Raw genomic sequence first — 22,408 nt, forward strand, 5'->3', positions numbered from 1 at the left:
ATTTTTCCTCTTAATTCTTTCCTGTTTGGTCCCTCTTTCTGTGTCACAATCTTACAGGAACCCCAGGAGATTATGCAGGGCTGGAATTTTCCACCAAGGCTGTAAAAATGCAGCATGCTTGGGGGCTGCCCTCTCTTCCCTAGGTCAGTGAAATACCTGGTCCATGCTCTGCCTGGCTCTCACAGGATGTTTCCTCATCATTCCAATTCATTCCAATTCATCACTGTCCCTGGATGAATTTGCCACCTCTTCTGGCTGTGGTTTGGATGCTGGGGATTTCCACTCTGCCACTGGCTCTCTGAGACTCTTTCCATGTGTTTGCTTTATTTTGCTCTTGCTTTTCCAGTAGTGCTTGAGAGCTGCCACTGTGCTTCCTTGCACGACATCCTGGGAAACACTGGTCCTTGCCTTGTCCTCAAACTTCCACCAAGCTAGGGTCCTTAGTCCCTTTTCTGCTCCTTCCCAATCGTGACCATCCTTCCCTTCCATCACCTCCTCAATGCCTCTGTTCAGATCCTTAGGACATGCCCCTTCCATGAGGCTCTGAATCAAAGTATTTTCTTAATGAACTGGTCTTCTATCATTTAGGCAGCTGTGGGACACTGTGGAGTGGGAGCACAGGTCTGAACCTTGCAGGTAAGAGCAGCAGGAGACCCAGGCTCCTGTAATAACTTTCTCTTGTGCTTTGTCTTTGACACTTATTTAACATTGGTAGTTGGGATCAATTTGTCCCAGCTGTAGTTTTCTCCTTGCTGTGGCCGATCATTGACAAGAAAAACGGGTTTTTTCACTGCAGGAGCAGAAGCTGCCTGACATCTGCCTCATGTGGGCTTTCTGGTGCAGTCCTGGGAATTGCTGCCAGTGGCGAGGAGATCATCATTTAAAACGTGGGATTAAGTGCTCTGTGAAGGGAGATGAGAGCATCCCCCTCTCTGAAGGGGATGCGGTCCACTTCCAGGGATGGAATTGGTGAACAGGCAGGCTGAGGTAGATCTTGAGGGGATTTAGTGCCTGAGCCCTCATCCCCACACACAGCAGGGTGACCAAAATGCTTCAGGTGAGACATTCGCTGCAGCTGTTGGGGGCAGTTTGGCTGCTCCTGGGGACATGGAACAACAACTCCCTGAGTGTCCTGCTGTTTGTGGAGGGATGTGCTGGCATCTGGGGGCCTCTGCTGCCCTCCTCTGAGAGCAGTTCTGCTGGCAGCTGGTGTGCTCCACAGCTGCCCTTGGGACAGCAGGAAATATGTGTGGAATTTAATATTAAAGTAAATAACTGAGGGGCTACCAGCATGGCAGAGCTGCTTGGATTTCTTTCCACATCCCTGTGGCCTCAGACCTTGAGGCAGAGGTCGGTCTGAAAGCCTGCCTTTCTCAGCAGAGCAGGAAGCAAAGAGGTGCTGACATCCATCCTCAGCCTCAGAGCCCTGGAATCATCCTCATTTTCTCCATGCTAAAGATGTAGAGATTGAATTGCTGTGCTGGGAGTTGAATCCCCATTTTGTGAATGCCAAAGGGCCTCTCTCAATGCTGAGTTAGCAGCAGCTAAAGCTGGGAAAGGCACAGTGCTCTCCTTGCTCTCTCCCAGAGAATACTAAGTGATTTAGGGACAGGATGTCCCAAAGGGTGGTGAAATCCCTTTCCCTTCTCCAGTTTCAGTGCTGGGATAGACACAGAGTCAGCTGGCATCAGAGGTGTCTCTCCAAATTACATTCTTCCTTGGAATCTGATGTGATTTTTAAAAAATGGAAGTGGGGTGTGTCTGGGGAGATGCTGTTTTCCATGGATAGGATTTACTCATATGTTTGAGCTGGCCAGAAATGTTTGAAGAGGATACAGTGACCCTGCAGTGCTTTTGTGAGGACCCCCAGGCTTTCTCCCCTTATGCTGCAGAATTCCTCACTAATTCTGTGCCATCCTGGGCTGCCCTGGGAGCTGGGGGTGCCTGTCCCTGTGCCGAGCTCCATCTGACCCTTTGCATTTTGCTTTTAGGGGCTTGGATGGTGACAAATATTTCACTTTCCCTCTGATGTTCCACAGTTCAGTGCATACAGAATGAAAATGAGAGGAGGGTCCTTAGTGAGGTCCCTCTTCTCTTGCCTTAGGAATTGTGGTGGGGATTAGGTGCCAAAGGAAGGATCAAACATGCTGGTGCTGGAAATCAGAGACCTCAGGGGAGCCTTGCTGCAGCCCTTGCAGCCAGCTAAGCAAACATGTGGCACAGCCAAGGAGCCAGCCAGGAGGGGGTGGATAGAGCCTGGAGTTTTAGGCCATTTATTCTCCTTTCCACAGCAATAACATCCGGTTTGAGTTTGCTGGTTAAGGCATGTCAGCAGGTCAGATCCTGCTTTCCAAACTCAAAGATAATCTCCCTTCTTCCTTCCCAGCCTCAGTCTGGCTTTCTTTTTCTTTTTCCTCTCCTCCCTTTTTCCCACTTTCCTTTCCCTTTTCCTTTCTCCTTTTCTTTCTTGTCATTTCCCCTTCTTCTTTCCCCTTCTTCTTCTTTCCCCTTTCCCCTTTCTCCTTTCCTTTCCTGCTTCTCTTCTGGGAAGAAGAGGGGAGCACATGCCACTCTCTCCCCCTTGTGACAAGTTACTTTTTCAAGTGGCTGGGATTCAGCATCTACAGCACATCCCTCTGAAAGCTTCCTGTCAGCACTATCAGTTCTCATCCTTCCTGCCTTTGTTGGCTCCTGGAAGCACTTCTACCTTTCTAATCCGAAGATCCTCTGTCGCTGCCGGCCAAGCCTTGGGAGTTAATAATTACAAAGACTAATTACTTCTGGTGCTACTTTGCAGAGCTGAAGATCTTTCCCCTCCTCCCAAAAGTTTCCTGAAGATAGCAAAGGTTGCAGCCATAGACACAAACATCCAGGACACTCCGTTCCCAGCCTTCAGAGCATGGGCTTGGCCCGTGCTGTCCCTGTGGATCCTGGCCATGAGGCAGGGCAGGGCTGGAGGTGACACAGACACCCAGGAGATGCTGGGACAGAGAATTGCTCCCTGTGTGGCATCCACAGCAGAATCCACAGTGGACACAAGGATCATCATGTCTGACTCTCCTGCCTCCGGAGCTGGGTCTGTCCCAGAGGCAGAGGCTGGACAAGCTGAGAGCAGGGAGGGAGCTGTCGCTGTGTGTGAAGGCTCCAAAGGCATACGGCTACCTGGAGGCAATTCCAGGGCAATGGCAAGGTAGGATGTGATGGGAAATGTCCTCTAAGGGCATGAGCAGTTTTTCGTTCAAAATTCCAATGCTGTCAGCCCACAGGCGGCAGTGGCATCCACTGTGGAACAGGGGTGACAGCAGGAGTGGGCCCCGAACCCAGTGCTCCCCTTAAAGTATAAAAACCCTGGACAGTCAGCAGCCTTTCCCCCCCTACAGCCAGATTTCCCCCATCCTTCCACCTCCCTGCCTTTACATCCCAGGTTTTCCCTCTGTACTGGCTTTGTGCGGTACCGTTTTGGTAGTGGGGGGCTACAGGGAAGCAGAGATCCACCTTCAGCCCGCGGAGGAGCCCACGATGGAGCAGAGGCATGCCCTAAGGAGGCTGTGACCCCACAGGGAGCCTGTGCTGGAGCAGGGTCCTGGCAGGACATGTGGAGAGAGGAGCCCACGCTGGAGCTGCCTGTTCCTGAAGGACCGACCCTGTGGAAGGGACTCACGCTGGGGAAGTGTATTAAGAGCTCTCTGGAGGACTTCTCCCGTGGGAGGAACCCCAGGCTGGAGCAGGGGCGGAGTGTGAGGCATCCTCCTCCTGAGGCAGAAGGAGCAGCAGAGACAGCAGCCCCCATTCCCCATCCCGCTATCGGGAAGGAGGCGGAGGAAGCCAGGATCGATTCCGAGCCGGGGGCGAACAGCGGAGCGGAGGGACGGATGTTGGACATTTCCTTTGACCTCCTGACGGCCTCGCGTTGAGTTGATGGGTGACAAGCCCCGGTAACTCCCAGCTCCAGCCGTCCCGCCCGTGCCGGTGCCCACAGCGGCCCCTCACAGCCCCGGCGGCGCTCAGGGCGCAGCTGCGCCGGCATCACGTGGGCGGCGGGGCCGCGGCTGCTCGGGATCGGCTCCGGATCCTCCGGGAGCGGCTCCGCTTCTGGCTCCTCCGGGCACGGACCCGGCTGCGGCTGCGCTTCTGATCCCGCCGGGCACGGCTGCGGCTCCGCCGGGCACGGATCCGGCGGCGGCTCCGGTTCGGGTCCCTTCGGGCACGACTCCTGCTCCGGCTCCTCCGGGCACGGCTCCCATTCCGGCTGCGGCTTCTCCGGGTGCGTCTCGGCTTCTCGCTCCGGCTTCTCCCCCGGGCACGGCTCCGGCTTCTCCCCCGGGCACGGCTGCCGCTCCCGGTGCGGCTGTCCCGGCCATGGGGGCGGCGGCGGGCGCGTCTCCGCCGTGAGGAGCAGCAGCGGCGGCGGGACCCAGCGATGTTGCGGGGGTAGGTGAGGGTCTGCACGGGGAAGGAGTGGCGTCCGTGTGCCGGGGCTCTGTGTCTCCGTAGAATCCTGGAATGGTTTGTGTTGGAAGGGATCTTAAAGTTTATCTTCTCCTGTCGCGGGCAAGGACACCTTCAGCTATCCCAGGTTGCTCCAAGCCTTGTCCAACCTGACGTGGACACTTTAAAGGGATGGGGCAGCCACGGCTTCTCTGGGAAATCCATTCCATCACCCTCACAGGGAAGAAGTTAAGTGGAAGCCAAATAAGGAGGTGGGGTAAGGAGGCAGGAGCATCCCCAGACACAGGACTTAGCGTTTTATTGCTGAGGCAAAGAGAAGAAACACCAATGTGTGTTCTGCTGTAACATACTACCATAAAAATATAATTAACCACTGCCAGATGCTTTGCCAAACACTTGAGGGATGATGCTGTGCACACATGGGATGTTAAGCCACTCTGGAGTGATGCTGGTCCATGGTGGAGCAGGTCAGGTGTCCATCCCAGTGCGGATGGAAAAGTCAGGCCCTGCTCCCAGACCTGTGGGTAAGAATTTAACCTGGAGAGAGCCAGAGCCTGCTTGCACGGGAAACAACCCCGTCGGATCAGTGCTGCAGGAAACATGTGGGGCCCGCTGGAAAAAGTGCAGATCCTGCACATTTTTTTGCTTTTTCTACAGAAACCAACTTTAGAAGGTTGTGGGGTGTTGGGGGATTTTTATTTTTTTTTGTGTAGGTTTGCATTTCTTGTGTCAGTGTATGACTCTTAGTACATGATCCGTTTTTCCAGGAAAGGCAGCTCGCTACCAGTCAGCAAGAGAGAGAATGCTTGTGGTGGTCCTTTGGTCTCTGGGATTGGATTTCAGAGCACCACCTGGACCCTGAGCAGAATTCAGCATAGCCAAGGCTTCCACAGGGATTCTGCTTGCATGGTGTGGAGAAAAAATGAGCTATTCCATCATCATTTTCCAGGACATGTTTTTGGCATTACAAAGTGTGGGTGGGACTGTTTAATTCCTCCATATCCTCCAGTTTTCTTCCATAGTGTGTGAAAATATGCTGAAATATCTGTCTCCTGAGGTAACTTTCAGCTGAGAATTAGAGAGTCATAAAGGAACAACATTATTTTTTCTTCCTGTGGGTTAGATTAAGTGTATTTCTATCAATAGACAAGTGAAATGTCCTTTTTACTTGCTGCTTCTTTTATATATTATTTTTGTCCTCCGTGCTCTGGTTTCCTTGCTCCTTTCTGGTGTGATTTCTTCCCAGTGTTCAGAGAGTTCTCCATGTGTGCTTTCCCACATGCTTTCCTATGATACCTGAGCTGATATAGCTGGGAACTGCTCCTTTGTTCCCTCTTGGGAAGGTGGCTGTGGACAGCTGTTGGTCTTGGACAGCTTGGGGGGCACAGAAAGGGAGAAATTAGAGCGGAAAAGGTGATTGGACCCTCTGGGACTGAGGAGAAAAGCCCAGCCTGTGTGGAGCAAGGAAAAAGAGCATGGCCTGGCTGGAATGCAGGAGAGGAAGACACAGAGATGGGGCAAAGGGAAGAGGAAAAAGTGAACCTGAGCAACAAGAGGTGATGGCTGCTCTGCAGGAGGAGGTGGTGGGTGAGGAGTAGTGTCCAGAAGTGTGGGAGGAGGTGCATGAAGAGAAGGACACCAGAGCTCAGCCAGGGCTTGTGAGCCAGAGATAAGCAGCAGCAGGTTAATCTGCAGGGCAGTGTCTGTGTCTGAGCAGGATAGAAAACTGCCACATGGGGAAAGCTTGGACACGCTGTCCCTGCTTTCACATGGAGGGAGATTCCGTGGGGAGAGTTCAGTGAGGAAGAGGAGAAATGTAAACACTGCAGTGACACCACAGTACCCTGCATGCAGGCATTCAAATGATGTTTTCCATTCCTAAAACTTCTCCAGCATCTGTGGTAATCTGGGAGTTGACAGAGCCCTACTGAGCACTGGGGTGCAGTGTACCAGGTGACCTCTGGTTTCTTCTTTCTAGGACATCTCTGCTTGCTGGCCCCTGAAACTAAAAAATAGGGCTTTGACACAGCTTGGGGAAAATACACGGGTTTAGACAGCTCTGTGGGGGATTTCAGTGGGAAATAGGTGGGAAAATAGGCTAAAAAATTGTTAAAAATAGATCATTTTTTCCTTCTGAAGCAGGTGCAGGGGGTAGAGGACGTCTGGGTTGGCAGCAGAGAAGATTGGGGTCTTTATATTTGGAATGGGAAAGCTGTATTTCTTTTTTTTGCTACTTCAGTAGGGAAGTCTGACCTTAGGTCTATTTGGTGTATCCTGGAATCCTAAAAATCCATCTGCAGGGTGTTTCTCTTGAGCAGCAGGTGAGAATGGGATCCCTGGAGGAGCTGTCCTTAGTTCTCTTGCCTTACCCTGAGTTAATAAGGACGTCCTGCCAAAACGGTAAAGCACTTCCATAGGGATGCAAGGCAAATGAACTGGAGCAGCTGTTGCTGCCTAAATTCTTCCCCATCACTTTCCCCACCTTATTCCCACGGCCTGAGTCAGGGGCTGGATGTGAGTGTTAGAGGAAGGATCTGGATCACTGCCATGCTCATTTTCCCTGTGCTGTTACCCCACAGCCAGGTCAATTTTGAGGAAGAGAGCCAGAATCCACCCGCTGTGGGACACTGGAAGCCCCTGATGCCATCCAAAGGCAACAAGGAGGAGCCAGAGAGTGGATGCCAGGATGCTGGAGGTGTGCATGAACCCCAGTCCACGGAGCAGCTCAATGTGTCCCGGCTGCGCAGCTCCTCGGTGGAGATCCGGGAAAAGGGCTCTGAGTTCCTGAGAGATGAGCTGCACAAAGCACAGAAGGTGAGCCCCAGCATTTTTGGGAACTCCTGGGGAGGGTGGCACATGTTGGAGTGGTGGGGACTTTCCTAGAGGTGGTGACAGGAATCTTGGGTCAGAGATCAGGTGCTGGAATGTGGAGGAAATGCTGGGATTGACAGGCTGGGGCAGGGCATCAGCATCCCTATCCCTCTCCATTTCCTCAACAGGAGCTGAAGCTGAAGGACAAAGAATGTGAGAGATTGTCAAAAGTAAGGGAACAGCTGGAGCAGGAACTGGAGGAGTTAACAGCCAGCCTGTTTGAGGTACCACCCTCTTCCTTTTCCCATAGTTTTTTAAGCTAAGCTTACATCCAGCTCCTTTAAGACAGCTTTCCCTGGACTTCCAGCCATCTCTTCCCACAATTTCCTCCTCTCCCCTTTTATTCTTTCCCACTTGGAGAAGCAGAACTGGCCAGTGCTGCTGGTGGAGGCTTTACCTGGGTTTCTTTCACCTTCTAGCAGCTGTGGGGTGGCATAAAGAGCTCAGTAGATATGTTTCCAAAATGTGGGAATGCCTGGAGCTGGAGCCAAGCACAGCTCCCAGCCTTTCTCTGTGCCTGCTCTGTAGCTTGGCCAGCTGCTGTGTAATAGAGATGATTCCCTGGCTTGTCCCAGCCCTTGCTGGGGGTGGGAACATGCTGGATGTCCTCATCCTCACTGCTCCAATGAGTGTCCAGAAGGCCTGTTGGTTGTTGTTTTTGTTTTGGTTATTTTTTCGTTGTGATGTGATTCTTTCCAAGCTGTATCCTGGCAAAATCCCATTCACCAGCAGCTCTAATGTCTGGATCTGTCTGGGTGAGGAAAGCCAGAGCCCATCTGTGCCTTTGAAACACAGGGCTGTGAGAGCCAAGGGAGCACTCCCTCCCAAAATTTTGGCCTCCTGAGCACAGGGTGATCTTGGAGATCGTGTAGCCAAGGGCTGTCCCCTTCCTTCCTTTGGTGGCCTTGGCCAGACGCTGTTTCCAGACTGCAGGGAGGCCCCAGCTGGGCTTCATCCCACTCCTCTCTTCCTGTGGGAGAAGCTTCTAAGCCAGTTTCCACCATTTGGCTCCCACCTGAGCTCCAGCTCCTGCTGTGCCACAGTCCTGCCTGGGGCAATGGGAACCAGCTGCTCCCAAAGGGAAGTGGGAGCAAAGTGCAATAACAAGGCAGGCAGGAGCAGTGCCCTCACCAAGATGTGGAGCAGCGAGTCTGGATCAGGATCAGAGCCACAGGAAGCAGTCAGGGTCAGGAATCAGTGCAGGGATCACCCAGCAAGACTGCAGTGGCTGCAGGAACCAGGCTGAGGTGAGGATGGAGTCGCAGTGCTGCTGGAATAGGGGCAGGCACAGCTGTTGTGTAGAACAGGTAGGTTCTAATGTTACAGCAATTCCGAAGGGCAAGGAAAGGCAGGTCCTTGCTTCTGGTATTCTTCTCAGCAGCCCCTATCAGTGAGTGATGACCTTGGCCAGCTAAACTCCTTAACTTAGCCAGCTATGCTCCTGGAAAGGGGATGCACTCCAGGCTTTGGCACTGGGAGCCTTCCCTGGGAAGTTCTGAGGGAAGGCTCTGCACAGCCGATGGAGCAAACCCTCTGGATGTGACAGGGCTGTCTGACCCCTTGCCTGAACATGTGATGTGGTGGATCTGTGGCCTCCCTTGTTGGCTGTGTGAGCTGGGGTGCAACAAGTGGATTAAAACTCTCTCTGGTGCAGGAAGCCCACAAGATGGTGAGAGAAGCCAATACCAAACAGGCTGCGGCAGAGAAACAGCTCAGGGAGGCCCGGGGCAAGGTGAGTGAGTGACTCTCTGTGACTTCATTTTTGAGGTTGATGTGGTGGCATCTCTTCCCAGCCTGGCCACAGGGCTGTTTAGTGGCTGAGCAGAGTGAAGTGCATCTTCATCTCTCTGAGATGCTGTGGTTCCTTTCCAGCACTTTCTCACTTGAGTGAGAGGGAAAAGGCCTCACAGACATCCTTGCAGTCTCCTGCTGATCCAGCTCTCATTTGGGAAATGGATCCTTGGAGAAATAATGAATTTAATTGTCACAGCTCTGGGATGGAAGGATAGAGCAGAGACCCAGGGAGTTGGAATTTCCTCACATGGCTGCTCAAATGGCTCCATCTTGAGAAGAGAGAAATTTCTTTAGAGTTATTGGTTCTCAAAAGAGCCTGGGACAAAAGGGGTAGATTCCCAAACAGCTGCTTTTAAAATTCTGGATGGTGGTGACACTGGGTGGATGGGGAGAGGCTTTGTGGCTGGGCTTGTAGCCACATCCCTGTGGTTTCAATGTTTGATGGGATGCAGCAAACTGGAGCCCAGCAGGTGCTGAGGGTGACTCTTGATTGTGTCCCCAGATTGACATGCTGCAGGCAGAGGTGACGGCCCTGAAGACGCTGGTGATCACATCCACACCGTCCTCCCCAAACCGGGAGCTGCACCCTCAGCTGCAGAGCCCTTCCAAAGCTGGCTTCAGGAAGGGCCATGGGCGGAACAAGAGCACCAGCAGTGCCATGGTGTCAGCTGCCAGCCAGAACACGGCTCCAGAGCCTGTCAGCCGGGAATGCAAAGAGGTGAGTGAGGGACGTTCGCTGCATCAGCCTCAGAGCTGCCGCTCCAGGAGCTCCGGGCTCAGGCTTCCCACAGAGCTCTGTGGTCTCACTGAACAGCTGTTTGTGCCTTGTTCCCTAAATTTGTGCTGAGGCAGGCACTGGAGGGTTTCCTTTTGTGCGGATTTCCTCTTTGTCGGGACAGGAAGCAGTTGAGGGATCACTGATGGCCAGATTCAGGGGGTGCCAGTGCTGTGAGCAGATATCGAGAGCTGCTGAGCAGAAGCCACTTCCAATAGCCAGATGTGGACACAGCTGTCCTGGGAAGCAAATAGGAGGCACTTGGTCAAGAAAAATGAAACTGAAGAAGAATGTGGTGGGGGAATATGTCTCACTAGTGATTTTTTGGGAGCTGCGGTCTGTGTCGTGAAGAATTGTTGAGGGAGCACAAAGGCTTGTTAAAGGTTTGGATCTGTCATTTCTTCATGGAGGCAACTTCCACAGGGTGCAGATCTCCTGGGGTTTCAAATCTCAGGCCTCAGCCTCCAGAGTGCCCAATGTTACATATCAAGGATGGGATGTTTTTTTGTCCCTCAGAATCCTTATGTGAGAGGTGATAAAAGGGAACCTGGCATTCAGAGAGTTGGTGCTCTATGGGAAAGGTCTTAAATTGAGCCTAAAAATGGTAATTTCTGTTCCCTTTTTGCACCTCAAGTCTAAAGATGCAGCTTGTGGCCCTGTGGTGCCTTGAGGACCATGCTCAGTTCCTGCAGGGGAGGACCTGAGCCTTTCTCTGTATCTCATGTTTTTTACCCCCCTCTTTGCCTGTCTCTCTAAACCTCTTCCTTCACTGTCTGTCTCTCCCTCTGCCCTCCAAGTCTGGTTTCCCTGCTCTCCTCTCCCTGCTCCTTTGCATCCTCCCTGGGAAGGCTATCCACATCACCTATGAGCCAGGCTGGCAGGCCTTGGGAGCAGATGCTTCCTCCTCCTCCTCCTCCTCCTCCTCCTCCTCACGGCAGGTAACCAACCTCTGGGAACGGGTGGGACGCACCTGCCTCTCACGCTTCCAGCCTTTCAGTTCCAGCTTCCTTTTATGCTAATCTCCATTTATTTTTTTTCTTTTGTTTTGTTTTTCTCCATTTGTTTTTCCATCTTGTGGCTCTGAAGCTGTTGCTGGTCCCAGGTGAGCAGTCTCCATGGCACAGAGGGGATGTGCTGGAATCTGGACTTTTCCAGCTGCGTTCACTCATGTTCTTTCTGTTGCCCAGCTTAGTTTTATATTTTCCTTTCAGAAGCTTTTGTTGGGCTTGTAGGAGCTGCTCTGTCAGTCAGGTTGGTGCTTTGCCCAATGATCCACCTGGGATTTAAATGCCAGATCCCACGGAGTCTTCTATTGCCCCTCAGCTGCTCCCATGGGTTGAGCGTGCACTTTGTCTATTCAGTGGTTGTGTGGTGGCTTTCCTGCAGCCACAGGAAGGAGAAAAAGCCATGTGAAGGAAAATAGGATAGAGAGGCAGGCATGGCATGCAGGCTTCTGGCACACACAGCCCAGAAGGGCTGTGTCACTCTGGCACAAAACTGCTGCTGGGTGGGAAACAAGAGATCCTTGGAGCCGGGCAGCTTCCTGCATAGTAACAGGTACCTTTTGATACAGCGTTCCTCCTTCTTCCCCCTCCTCTTGGACACTCCAGGTCGACTCCATTTTATTTGCCGAGTTCCAGGCCTGGAAGGAATCTCCAACTTTGGACAAATCCTGCTCCTTCCTGGACAGAATTTACCAAGAAGATGTAGGACCTTGTCTGGACTTCACCAAGCAGGAGGTGAGTGCTGGAAAAGCAGGAGCAGTGGGCAGCTCTGGAGTGTTACCTTCCTGGAATTCATTCCTGCTCTCCCTTGTTTTGCTGCAGCTGTCGGAGCTGGTGCGAGTGGCTGTGGAGCAGAACACCCTCACCATCGAGCCAGTGGCTTCCCACACTGTCCCTGTGGGAAAGGCAGCAGCAGAGGAGTGTGGTGGCCCCAAGTAAGAGCTGTGCCTCCCTGCCTTGTCCCCTCCTTGCTGCTGGTTTGTCCCCTGTCATGGAGTGGTGTGACAGGCAGCTTGGGGCCACCTCACACTAGCAGGAGTGTTGTGGTGTTCCAAACAAAGAGGAGGGACTTTATTCAGATATTAAATTTAAGCCCTTTCTTACCTTCTAAGGTGTCCCTGTGACAGAGGGGACATGCAGGTTTCCTGCCACTCTCCTGAAAATTATTCCCCAAACAGCCCATCCTGTGCTTATCCTTATCAGTTTCCTTTAGATTTTTTTAAATTTTATTTTTTGTCTTCATAATGGATTCTGGTCACAAATCATAATGTAAGTGAAATATTTACTGTTCAGCCAGTGATCAAAGGTCTCTGGAGCATTAGCAAGTCACTAACTCAGCACCATGTGGCAGCCTGGAAGCTTTTGCTGAGCTGACCTAACTCTTTAACCCTGTTTAAATTCCACCCAAGCAGGATGGGAAGGAACCCATTGGCAATAAAAAACCCAAAAGGAATTAGTTCCCCTTTTTTTCCCAGATGTAAAACACTAATTTTTATGGCAATAGTGCTTAGTTTGGTTGTGATAGCTGTGGTTTTACACCAAGTGGTACCAATTAAGGAAGTCACTCTTTTCCAGGATGTTGCAATGCTCAAATATGTGGCTCCTTACAGGTATCTTGTTTACAAAGGTTTTGGTCATCCTGCACCTCCTGGGAATTTAATCTTCTTAAGATGTGGTAATATTTGGTCAATAATTACTTCTCCTTGCATGCGGTCACTTGGAACCCGTGCTTCCACTCTTGGCTAATGTTTGCCTTGAGAGCAGTGGAAAACAAGCCCAGGGACAAGCTCAGGACCTCTCTGAAACATCTCCTTCACCTCCTGTGGCTCCCCAGAGAATGTTTTTTTTGCAGTTTGGGAGCGATGTTCCTCCTCCTACTGGGTCCTGAGGAATTTGGTGATAAGTGTGCACTAGAAAATTCTGCTTTATTGCTTAAAGTGGTGATGGGAATAATCTGCCTTGCAAATATCAGGAGAAAAGGGAAGAAAACAAAGGAATGCAGCACCCCTTGCTGATTATTGATTGGTAAAGGCTGTTTTCACCCTCCGAAATCTCAAAATGGGGAAACCAAGCTCCTTTCCTGTCTGCCCAAGGAGAGGTTGGCTTGTTTTAAGTTCTTGGTATGTGCAAATCCTGCTCAAATGTTGGATTTACCTGTTTTGAAGCCAGCTTTGGTGCCCAGCCAACATGGTTACATCTCACCAAGAAAGCTGATACACCTGAGCCTGGAATGTGGGAGATGTGCAGAGACCAGGGGACATTGGTTGTGCTCTGCTCCAGCCTCACTTTTTTAATATTTCCTGTGGTTTCCTCTGGAGGCGTGTGTCAGGGAAAAGGTGCTTTCAACCTAAAATCTCCTAAACTTCTCATTTATGGAATATTCCCAGGAGCAAAAGAATATCAGCCAAGGGTTGATTGTTTTTTTTTTTCCTTCTTCACGCTGCCTGACCCAGGGGTGGCTTCTGATCTCTGACTTCCATCTCCCCAGCTGGCTGAATTGCTGGATCTGTGCTGTGCCACTGGATTGCTGAAGTGCTTTTCCCTTTTCCTGCAGGAAATGTGCTCTGAGTGGCCTCCCCAGGACCTGCAAGCACCGGATCATGCTGGGGGATTCTGGGAATTACTACTACATTTCCCCTTCCTGCAGGGCCAGGGTGAGTCCTTCAGCTCCCCAGGGTGCCTTGACCTTCCAAAATTATTCCATGCCCCGCAGTGGACGAGTTCTAGTGGGTCAGCCCTGGAATTGAGGAAAAACTGATGTGAGGTTTTTCCTTTGGTTGAGTTGGCTCTTAGTTGATGATTAGGGGGCAGATCCAGCTCTTCCTTCTGCTTTCAGATAACCTTCAGTGTGTTTACTTGCCATGATTTCATTCAGTACAAAGCTTTGATTGTTTGGCTTTATTGTTATTATTTAATTCCCCTTTGTAAAACACAATAATTTTCTCCTCTTTAGAGACTGTTGCTGTTCCAGTCAGATCCGTGCCTGGCTGTGGGAACAAACTGTCCTTTCTGTGGAGGGGAGGGAGAAGGTGGATCATTTGTTAATTTTGCTGTTGGGGCTCTTGTTCAGTGGAGGATTTTAGAAGTTAATTCTTTCCTGAGCTGCATTTTTAAAGAGCAGATCCCACAAAAAGTTGGTTTTTGTGCACAGGTTTGACTCTTTTTCATCACTTGCACCAAAGTAATGTCTCAAATATTTGTTCCTTTTGTTTTCTCCCCCCTCTTTCCCTCTGGCCCTCAGATCACAGCAGTGTGCAACTTCTTCACCTACATCCGCTACATCCAGCAAGGCCTGGTGAGGCAGGATGGTAAGAGCTGGCTCCAGGGGGATGCTTTCTGTGGAGGCAACTGGGAGGAGCTGTTTGGAGTGACAGGAGTGGGGGCAGCTAGGGGTGTCTTTGAGAAGCAGATAAATGACAACAGAAGGGCATGAGGGGAGGAGTGCAGCATTTTTTCCTTGTTTATCAGCTTCCTGGGAGCTTTGCTCTGGGGTGGGGCTGGTAATGGGTGACCCGATGGGCCTGTCCTGCTTCCTTCCCCTTTGGGAATGCTGGGAGCACAGCAGAGCAGGAGCTGGTGGCCAGCTGTGCCCTCCTTACTGATTTTTTGGTGTTTTTTCCCCGTCTCTGCCCTTGTTGTGCTTTGCAGTGGAGCTGATGTACTGGGAGGTCATGCGGCTCCGGAGGGAGATGTCTCTGGCCAAACTTGGATTTTATCCCAGCGAGATGTAAGCAGAGCCCTGAGCGTGGAAGGAAACTGCTTCTGGAGGAAGGGCTTGGAATGTGAAGCCTGTCCTGCTCCCTCCCACCTTCCCTCTGCCTAGAGCAAGGAGCAAGAGGCACAAGTTCCACCTTCAGCTGTCCCACTCCTCCAAGTGTGGCTGGAATGCAGCTACCACACTGCCCCTGGAGCTGGGCTGGCCCTGGCTGCTCTGGGATGGCCATCCATAGACTCTGGAGTGTCCTATGTGCAGTGTATATCCATTTCTTTTAAACTTTTTGTTTTTATATGTAATCTACTTCGGCATAACCCAAGGCCAGGCCTGTATAGGGTGGGAATTCTGGACCTTCCTTGTGAGCCAGTCTGTCAGAACAGATGCTGGCTGTCTGTTCCACTTGTTTTTTTGGGATGGAGGGTGCTGTCCCTGAGGTCCTGCTGACCACAGCAGCCCTGAAAATGCCAGCAGAGCACAATAATCTTGAACAGTTTGTTTCCAAGTACTTCCTTGTTCCTTTTCAAGGAGCCTGCAAGAGAAGCTTGTTGCCAGCGGAGTCACAAAGAGGGATTTGTTCCTGTTTTTAGCTGGATGTTTGGCACTGGGTGATGCAGGCTGGGGAATGGCTGGAGCTGTGCACCTGGGGCCTCCAGCAGAGGAAAGGGAGCAGGGAAATTCCCTAACTCACAGCTGGCTGCAGGATTTTTTCCCCTGGACTAGGGAATCTGCTGCAGTTGCCAGAGGCAGATGCAGGACCCTGTGACCAGTTCCTGGTGTGAAGTGCCCCATGATGCTCGTAAACACAAACCTCACCCACAAACAAGCATTGGAGCTGATCCTGCTTTTGAGGGAGCTTTGGGCAGTGCTGTTCCCACCCTTCAGGCAGAGCCCATGTTCCCAGGTAGGGTTCTTTGTGTCTCCAGGGGGAGCGTGCCAAGCTGGGCAGTCCCAAAGCCTGGAGATTCCTTCCCAGTGTTACATCAGACCTGGAGATGCCTGTCCACTGGGAATCACAACTTTTCCTGGGCTGCCATTCCCTGGTGAGGGAATCTGAAACCTCTTTGTGTGCACATGAGGGATGTGGCTGACATTCCTGCCTGCCCCAAAATGTGCTGGGAGGGAGGGATGTCACTGGAGCTGTAGGAATGCACAGGCTTGACACATCCTGAACTCAGACCAGGTTTATTAAAGCCATGACAGTATTTTGTAGCTAATTTAGCCTTTTTTTAAGTGACTCTGGAATCAGCTCAGCCATCACCCACTCTGGGGTTTTCACTTCTGACAGGGTTGTCACCCTGTCCCTCTGCCACCCTCAGCAAGCTGGTGCCCATCCTCAGCTCCATAATTCCATCCTCTCCTGAAGGATATTACAGTAGGAACCCAATTTTCTTCCACTGAGCTGCTGGATTGTGTCTAGGGGAGAGAGAAATAACACAGCTTTGGTTTCCCCAGCTGTGGATTTCAGCTCAGGTGAATTCCACCCCTGGAATTTCTCCCTGCATCTCTTCCCCCTGTCCTTTTGATCTCCACGTCTTCCTGTGCCGTGATCTGCCACACTGCAGAAACGTTGCAGCACTGGGAGTGAGATGATCTCTCTGGGTAGGAGATGTTTTGGTTTGTGGGATGTTTTTTCCCCTCAGTGTCACACTGAAAAGCACTTTGAGACAGAAGGAACTGGAGCAATGCCTTGTCTGAGGTTGTCTTGCATTTCAAACGAAGCAGAGAGAACAATTTGTGAAGGAAAATGAAGTCACTCTGTTAGCAGCAGGATGGTTGCACCCTGCTCTTTCATAAAGGAAAATAAACATTTGCTATTAACCTCTACAAGCCTCGTTGGAGTTGGAGGGTTGGGGTGCTTGGGGTGCGAGAGAAAATCCTACAGGATGAGGTTTGGGATGCTTTTATTCATCAGAGCAGGTACCTGTTCTTCCTGAGGGAAGCTAAGGCTTCTCCTGCTCCGTTGTGTCTCCTTTAATTTCCCAGCTTGAAGCACTGCACGGGTGCTGGGTAATTGGAGGATCTTCTTCCTTCCTCTTTTCCTGATCCATCTTCCCCTTCTCTCAGCCGGCAGAGGTTTTGGGTCGCCCTGGTTTCACTAAAACCACTTGCTCTCCTCCCTGCTCTGCTCTGCAGATTAACGTGGAGTATCTCCTCTTGCCCTGTGCGAGATGACAATGGGAGAGCTGTGTACAGAACGCGATTTAATTTCATTTTCATTTAAAAAGCCGCGCAGGAATCCGGTTGTGCAGCACAGTCAGGCAGCCACGAGAGGGCACAGGCAGCCCAGGCACGGACTCCCTCCCTCCCTCATTCCCTCCCTGTCTTCCCCGGGAGAATGGAGCATCTCCAGGTCCCACCTGTGCCTGACCCTCCCTCCAGCCTCTTGACAGGGAAACATTCCTGCTGCAGGTTCCCTGCGCTGCTGGGAAAGGGAATTGGGCAGCTGGAGAGTGAAAAGGGAGGATTTGGATTTCTGTAAGGGATGGTCAGGTGAGAGACTGGGAATGTTTTGCTGTGTCTGGATCTTTCAAAGTACTGTATGCAGGGATTGCTGTCAGAAACTTCCCTGTGACACTGGCTGCTAAACTTCTAAGGTATGAGAAGACATCATGTCCTCTGTTGCCAACCTTTTCCACCAGAACTTTTGTGCTGTTTTTACCCTCATAAATAAACCAGAGTTTGAGCAGAGTCTCTGGGTCCTCTGGTACCTCCTGCAATCTTCTTTGCATCTATTTGTCTCCACAAAGGGTCTGCCAGCCTGTCCTGGGCCAAAATAAAGAGCTTCAAAGGGATGTGAGTTCAAAAATCTGATTTTATAGACGTGTTTGACTTGCTTAATTTTGTTTTAATCCCTGTTTTACTCGAGTTTGGGGAGAAAAGGGATATTTGGGTGTTTGGATGATGGCAGAGGTCAGTGTTGTGCTCAATGAAGTGCTTTGAAGCATTTGGATATTACTATTTGAGAAAGTCGGATTTAGAGCAGTGAGACTTGGTTGCTCCTGGAAGTTTTCTGTGTCTGCTGGCTGTGTCCTTTCCCTGCCTGTGGAATTACTCCAGGTTTGCTCAGGACTGTAAATCAGGCTGTCTTTGTGCAGCCGGTCAGGCTGTCCCCACACGCTCACAGAGATGGATGTTCCTGTTCCCAGGAACCAACAAGTGAAATATATATATATATTTTTTTTTTTTTCATTATTTGCTCCAGGTGCAATCAAGGAAAAGAGAGAAGATAAGCAAGCAGCTGGCCTCAGAAAAGTCAGGATTTTTCCAAGCTTTCCTGACCTTCCTGTAGGATGAATCCATCAAAGCATTGAGGTTCCCTGTAGCACATGCAACACTGGGACAGCCATGGGGAAATTCCAGTTGTTTTGGACATTCAGGGAGTGTGGCCCTGCCAGGAAAAAGTCAGATGTCCTGGCACAGCTCTCAGTGTGCACGTGGCACCCAGGGCTGGGGCTGGCCAGCTTTGCCAAGGCAACCCATTCCTAATAGGAACAAATCCCTGTGGTACCACTAGTGCTGGGAGCCAAGAGGTTAGATTTGCTGTTTATCATGTCAATATTCCCATGTTTGTGCAAGGCTCACTGGGCTGAGCTGGAAGGTTGACTTTAGCCAGGCTGAGAAGGCAGCTGGACTTTGTGCTGGTTTATATAACATCCAGAGAATGTTTTACCTCCTTTCAGAGTGGGTTAGGAAGGAAAAAGAATGTAGAGAAAATGAGATTCAACCTAGTTGTGGGCTGGATGTGAGGGGAAGAAGGGAAAATGGCTATAGAATGGCCTTGAGATAAAGGAGGGTAGATTTGGATGAGATATTGGGAAGAAATTCTTCCCTGTGAAGGTGAGGAGGCCCTGCACAGGTTGCCCAGAGAAGCTGTGGGAGCCCCATCCCTGGAAGTTTGACCAGGCCAGGTCGGATAGGGCTTGGAGCCTGGGATACTGGAAGGTGTCCCTATTCATGGCAGGGGAGTGGAATGAGATGAGCTTTGAGATCCCTTCCAACACAAACCATTCTGGGTTTCTGTGATGAATCTGAGCTGCCAGTGGTGTCCTGGCTCAGGAGATGAGACAGCACTGGCTGGAATGATGGAGCAGAGGGACAGCAGGGAAAGTTTAGGAAGGAAAAGACACTCCTTAGCTTTTGTTTGGCTTAATCTTGAAATGATTCCCCATGTAGGAGAAAACATGAGCTGCACGGGAAAAGCTGAGTCACTGGTACAAATCTGGTTACTTGCAAGTGACTCCAGTGATGAAAAAGCCATTTGTGCAGGAGCAAAAGTCCCAAAACAGCTCCCCATGGGACTGTGCCAGCGAGGGGAGCTGGGAGAAGGAAGCTGAAGGTGTTCTTCAGGAAGCTTTGCAGTGCAAACCCCAGCACTCAGTCCTGTGCTGCTCACAGAGTTGCCAGGGATATCCGTGTGGGCACACAGAACATCCTGAGCTTTTAACTCCTAATGCTTCCAGTTTCTGCTCCCTCTCTGGTTCTGGGGCTGCAGGCTTCACTCTGGCAGATGTAGCCATGGGATTGGCTCCAGGACAGCTCCCTGCCCTTAATTCCCCTGGCTCACTGTGCTAATTCTGCTCCGTTAATCACCTTAGAGTCAATTTAAGGTGCTCCACACAAATGGAATCTCAATGTGGGTCACAGCTCAGTGACACCTTTGCTCTTTCTGCATCAGCACCTGGTCAGAGGTGGCTCGTCCCTTGCTTTTGGTGACCTTTCCCTTTGTCAGGCCACCAGTGCCATCTGGCAAAACCAGGAGGAAGGAGGGAGGCACCAAATCCAACTTTGCATCAAGCTGAGGGCAGTGATAAATGATGTCTCAGGAGAGCTGAAGCAGTGTCTGATGGTCCCATGGTGCTTTTAGGCAAGGGAAGTTTTGCAAACCAAAATCTTGGTAACTTGGGCAGACATTAGTCCTTAATAGGAGAGGGAAACTGGGCTCCAAATCTGATTCATTTCACACTGGAATGATGTTTATGTGGAGAAGACCTCGTGGGCTGTGTTTGAGTAGTGCCTGAATCAACTGAGTTGGGAGAACCCAAAAAACATTTTTCTGTTGTCAGCAGTTGGGCTTTGCTGCTTTCATCTCACCGTGCTGGTTTCAAAAGCCTGGCTTTACACTTTCAAGATACACAAATGAAACCCTCTCTCTTACTGCAGCACTTGGGACTCATCTCCACATTCAGGAGAGCTTCTCTGAAACAATTTACTAAATATTTCAGTAGAGGCCTTAAAAACTGTTCCTCTCTGTTTAGAAAGACATTGCAGAAAGGAAATTGTTTCTCAATATCTGTCCTCTCTTTTGTGTTTGAATCATTTGTGCATCACGGGGCAGAGCAGGCTTAACATCTCTTTGCTTTTAATTCTTTATTTTATTTTATGCAGACAGAAATGTTCCCAGGGAATGATTTGGGCTATGTGGGATCTCCAAAGATCATCCAGCTCCTGACTTGCCCAGAAGCTCCTGCTGCACCATTCAAGCCCAAACATTCTGTTACTGTGGAGCTGTTGATTTTCTGCAGGGATGTGGAAGGAGTCATGGTGCTGGAATGCTGCTGGAACACTGTGGCTTCACCATTCCTTGCCCTCTAGTGCTGTTGGATTCCGTTTCACTTGCATTCCTTCACCAAATCAGGTGTTCAGTTTTAGCACTCGGTGAGCTCCAGCAGGATGGGGAGACAAGAATGAGCAAGACATGGAATTGGAACTGGCAGCAGCACTTCGATTTTTGTTACACTTTATTTCCCCCTCCCCAGGGTGATGGTGAGACACAGGCTGTGCTGCTTTGCTCCACTTGGGGTTGTGAGTGTGGCCTAAAGGTTTGTGGACTTGCAAAGGGTGATAATTTCAACTGGGAGTGATTTACCTGGAGATGCCAGACCAGGAACTGGCTCCAGCTGAGAAACCAACAGCATCTTCGGCTCAGAACCCAAACTTCCAGGGTTTATCAGGCATCTGTAAGCAATAAGGGAACAAAACACACAGAAAAAGTGCAGTATGGCTCCTACTGCTTAATGAAGGCCAGGCTAATTGAGGGCAATTAAATTAATCAGGCAAGTGAACCAGCCACACCCATTCCAAGGAGGATGGGTGCAATCACAGGCAATTACTGTAATTAATCTTCTCATTGTTGTCCCCACAGCCAGCACCTGGCCAAGAAGTTGAGGAGTTACCTAACTGTGCTCAGGAGGATGCTGCAGGCGAAGGTGGTGCTTCCAGGTGAGGATCCTTCTCCTTGGCCTTTTCCCACTCCTTTCTGCTGAGCCTCCCTTGACCTGAACAGCCCGGGCTTGACCTCCAAACCTCAGTGGCTGGCAGAAGGTGGAAAAGCTCTGACACAGGATATATTAAAACACATAATTCATCCCAGTGGAACTTACATTTGTTCGCTCCAACCTCTGTGAGGGGGTAGATAACACCTTTTTTTATTATATTTTAATTTATTTTAATTTTTATTATGTTTATTTAATATTTTTGTTATATTTTTATTTTATTGTGTTTTATTATATAATTTGTACTTACTTTATTATATTTTATGTTCTGCTGTGGGGGAATGATCCACCTCCTGGCTCACTCTGGAATTCTGGATTAATCCCTTTATAATCTTTACAACATGGTTTCCAAATGGATAATAATGGATAAGTGTGTGGCTGAAAATGTGAATGGAATATTCACCTTACAGCAGCTCCAACAATGCCCTGTTCTGTAGAATCCCCAGAACAGAGGGATGGGGTAGAGAGGACTGAGTATGGAAGTGTTTCTATGTGATATTTGAGGAATTTAGGCTAATTTTTCAATAAAATATATATGATAGCATGAAATAACCCAGCATGAACACTGGAAAAAAATAAGGGTTTTTCAGAGGCTGAGCTTACTGGCTTTTTTGGGGGTTTTTTGTTTGTTTGTTTTTTGGGATTTTTTTGTTTGTTTTGCTGGAGTTTTTTCTACAGAGTTTTAAAAACCTGTTGCAAGAAGGAATCTCACAAATGTGGCTGTCCCATCCCTGGAAGTGTTCAAGGCCAGCTTGGAGGGGATAAAAATCTGAACCATGAAGCTGTTTCTCCCGAAACTGATGCCACACAAAAATTATGTTGTAAAGAAGTTTCCTGAAACCTCTAGAACTGGGCCCCTGCAGACTAAGTAAAACGTGTTTTTTCAAAAAAGCAATATGGTTAATTGATGAAGCTATCGATTTCTAACAGTTAATTTTTGTGTAAGAGCCTCCTGTGTGTGCATTAGGGGAACCTGTTTATTCTGGGATGAAATGAAAGCCCTAAAAATGGGGTCATTTTCTGCTTTGAGTTCTGTGACACCTCGTGGCACCTGCTTTTGGGCAGGATGAGTTTGCCTATGGAGCAATTCCTGTGGACTCTGGCAAGCTCCAGTGTTGTTTTTAGGGGACAGATGAGGATAATCTGGCCATCACTTTGTCTCCTGACCTGGGACAGCCTATGAGTTTCCTTTGTCTGCCCCTCCACCTGATGGGACAGGTTTCAATGGGTTCATTTCACAGAACCAGCTCTGTTAAAGCCTCTGGGCTGACCTCAAGACAGTTTTGATGTAAAATCCACTGCTGGTGTCGACCCAAAACCCACCAAAGCATTGGATGGAGCTGTGGTTTGGAAAAACTGCTGCAAGGTGCTCACCACACCCCAGGATGAGCCATGAATGGGCACAAAATGGACCTTAAGAAAATTGTAAAATCTTTCTATGAAGTTTCCACAACAATTTTGTTCTCAGCTGCCTCCTCAGACAGTCTGGAGGCTGAGTTTGAGTGGCCAGACAAGTCTTTGACAGGAA

General features: G+C 50.0%; 1 protein-coding gene across 12 annotated transcripts; it reads left to right on the forward strand.

The window, feature by feature from the left end:
* The first annotated feature begins 99 nt into the window (after window positions 1-99).
* RAB3IL1 (RAB3A interacting protein like 1) lies at window positions 100-16,435 on the forward strand. 12 transcript variants are annotated; one of them, XM_033515159.1, is made up of 11 exons: window positions 100-143; window positions 589-636; window positions 7,029-7,263; window positions 7,449-7,544; window positions 8,975-9,052; window positions 9,617-9,832; window positions 11,463-11,628; window positions 11,716-11,828; window positions 13,448-13,547; window positions 14,135-14,201; window positions 14,542-16,435. In XM_033515159.1, the coding sequence occupies exons 1-11, from the start codon at window positions 115-117 to the stop codon at window positions 14,714-14,716; spliced, it is 1,323 nt and encodes a 440-aa protein (XP_033371050.1). In that variant the 5' UTR covers window positions 100-114; the 3' UTR covers window positions 14,717-16,435. The 12 variants fall into 12 exon arrangements, with proteins under 12 accessions (XP_033371050.1, XP_033371051.1, XP_033371055.1 ...); XM_033515160.1 differs by having other exon boundaries at window positions 589-621; XM_033515164.1 differs by adding an exon at window positions 797-1,057 and having other exon boundaries at window positions 131-636.
* The last annotated feature ends 5,973 nt before the right edge of the window (window positions 16,436-22,408 follow it).

This window comes from Parus major, chromosome 5, assembly GCF_001522545.3.
Source record: "Parus major isolate Abel chromosome 5, Parus_major1.1, whole genome shotgun sequence".
NCBI classification, from domain to species: domain Eukaryota; kingdom Metazoa; phylum Chordata; class Aves; order Passeriformes; family Paridae; genus Parus; species Parus major.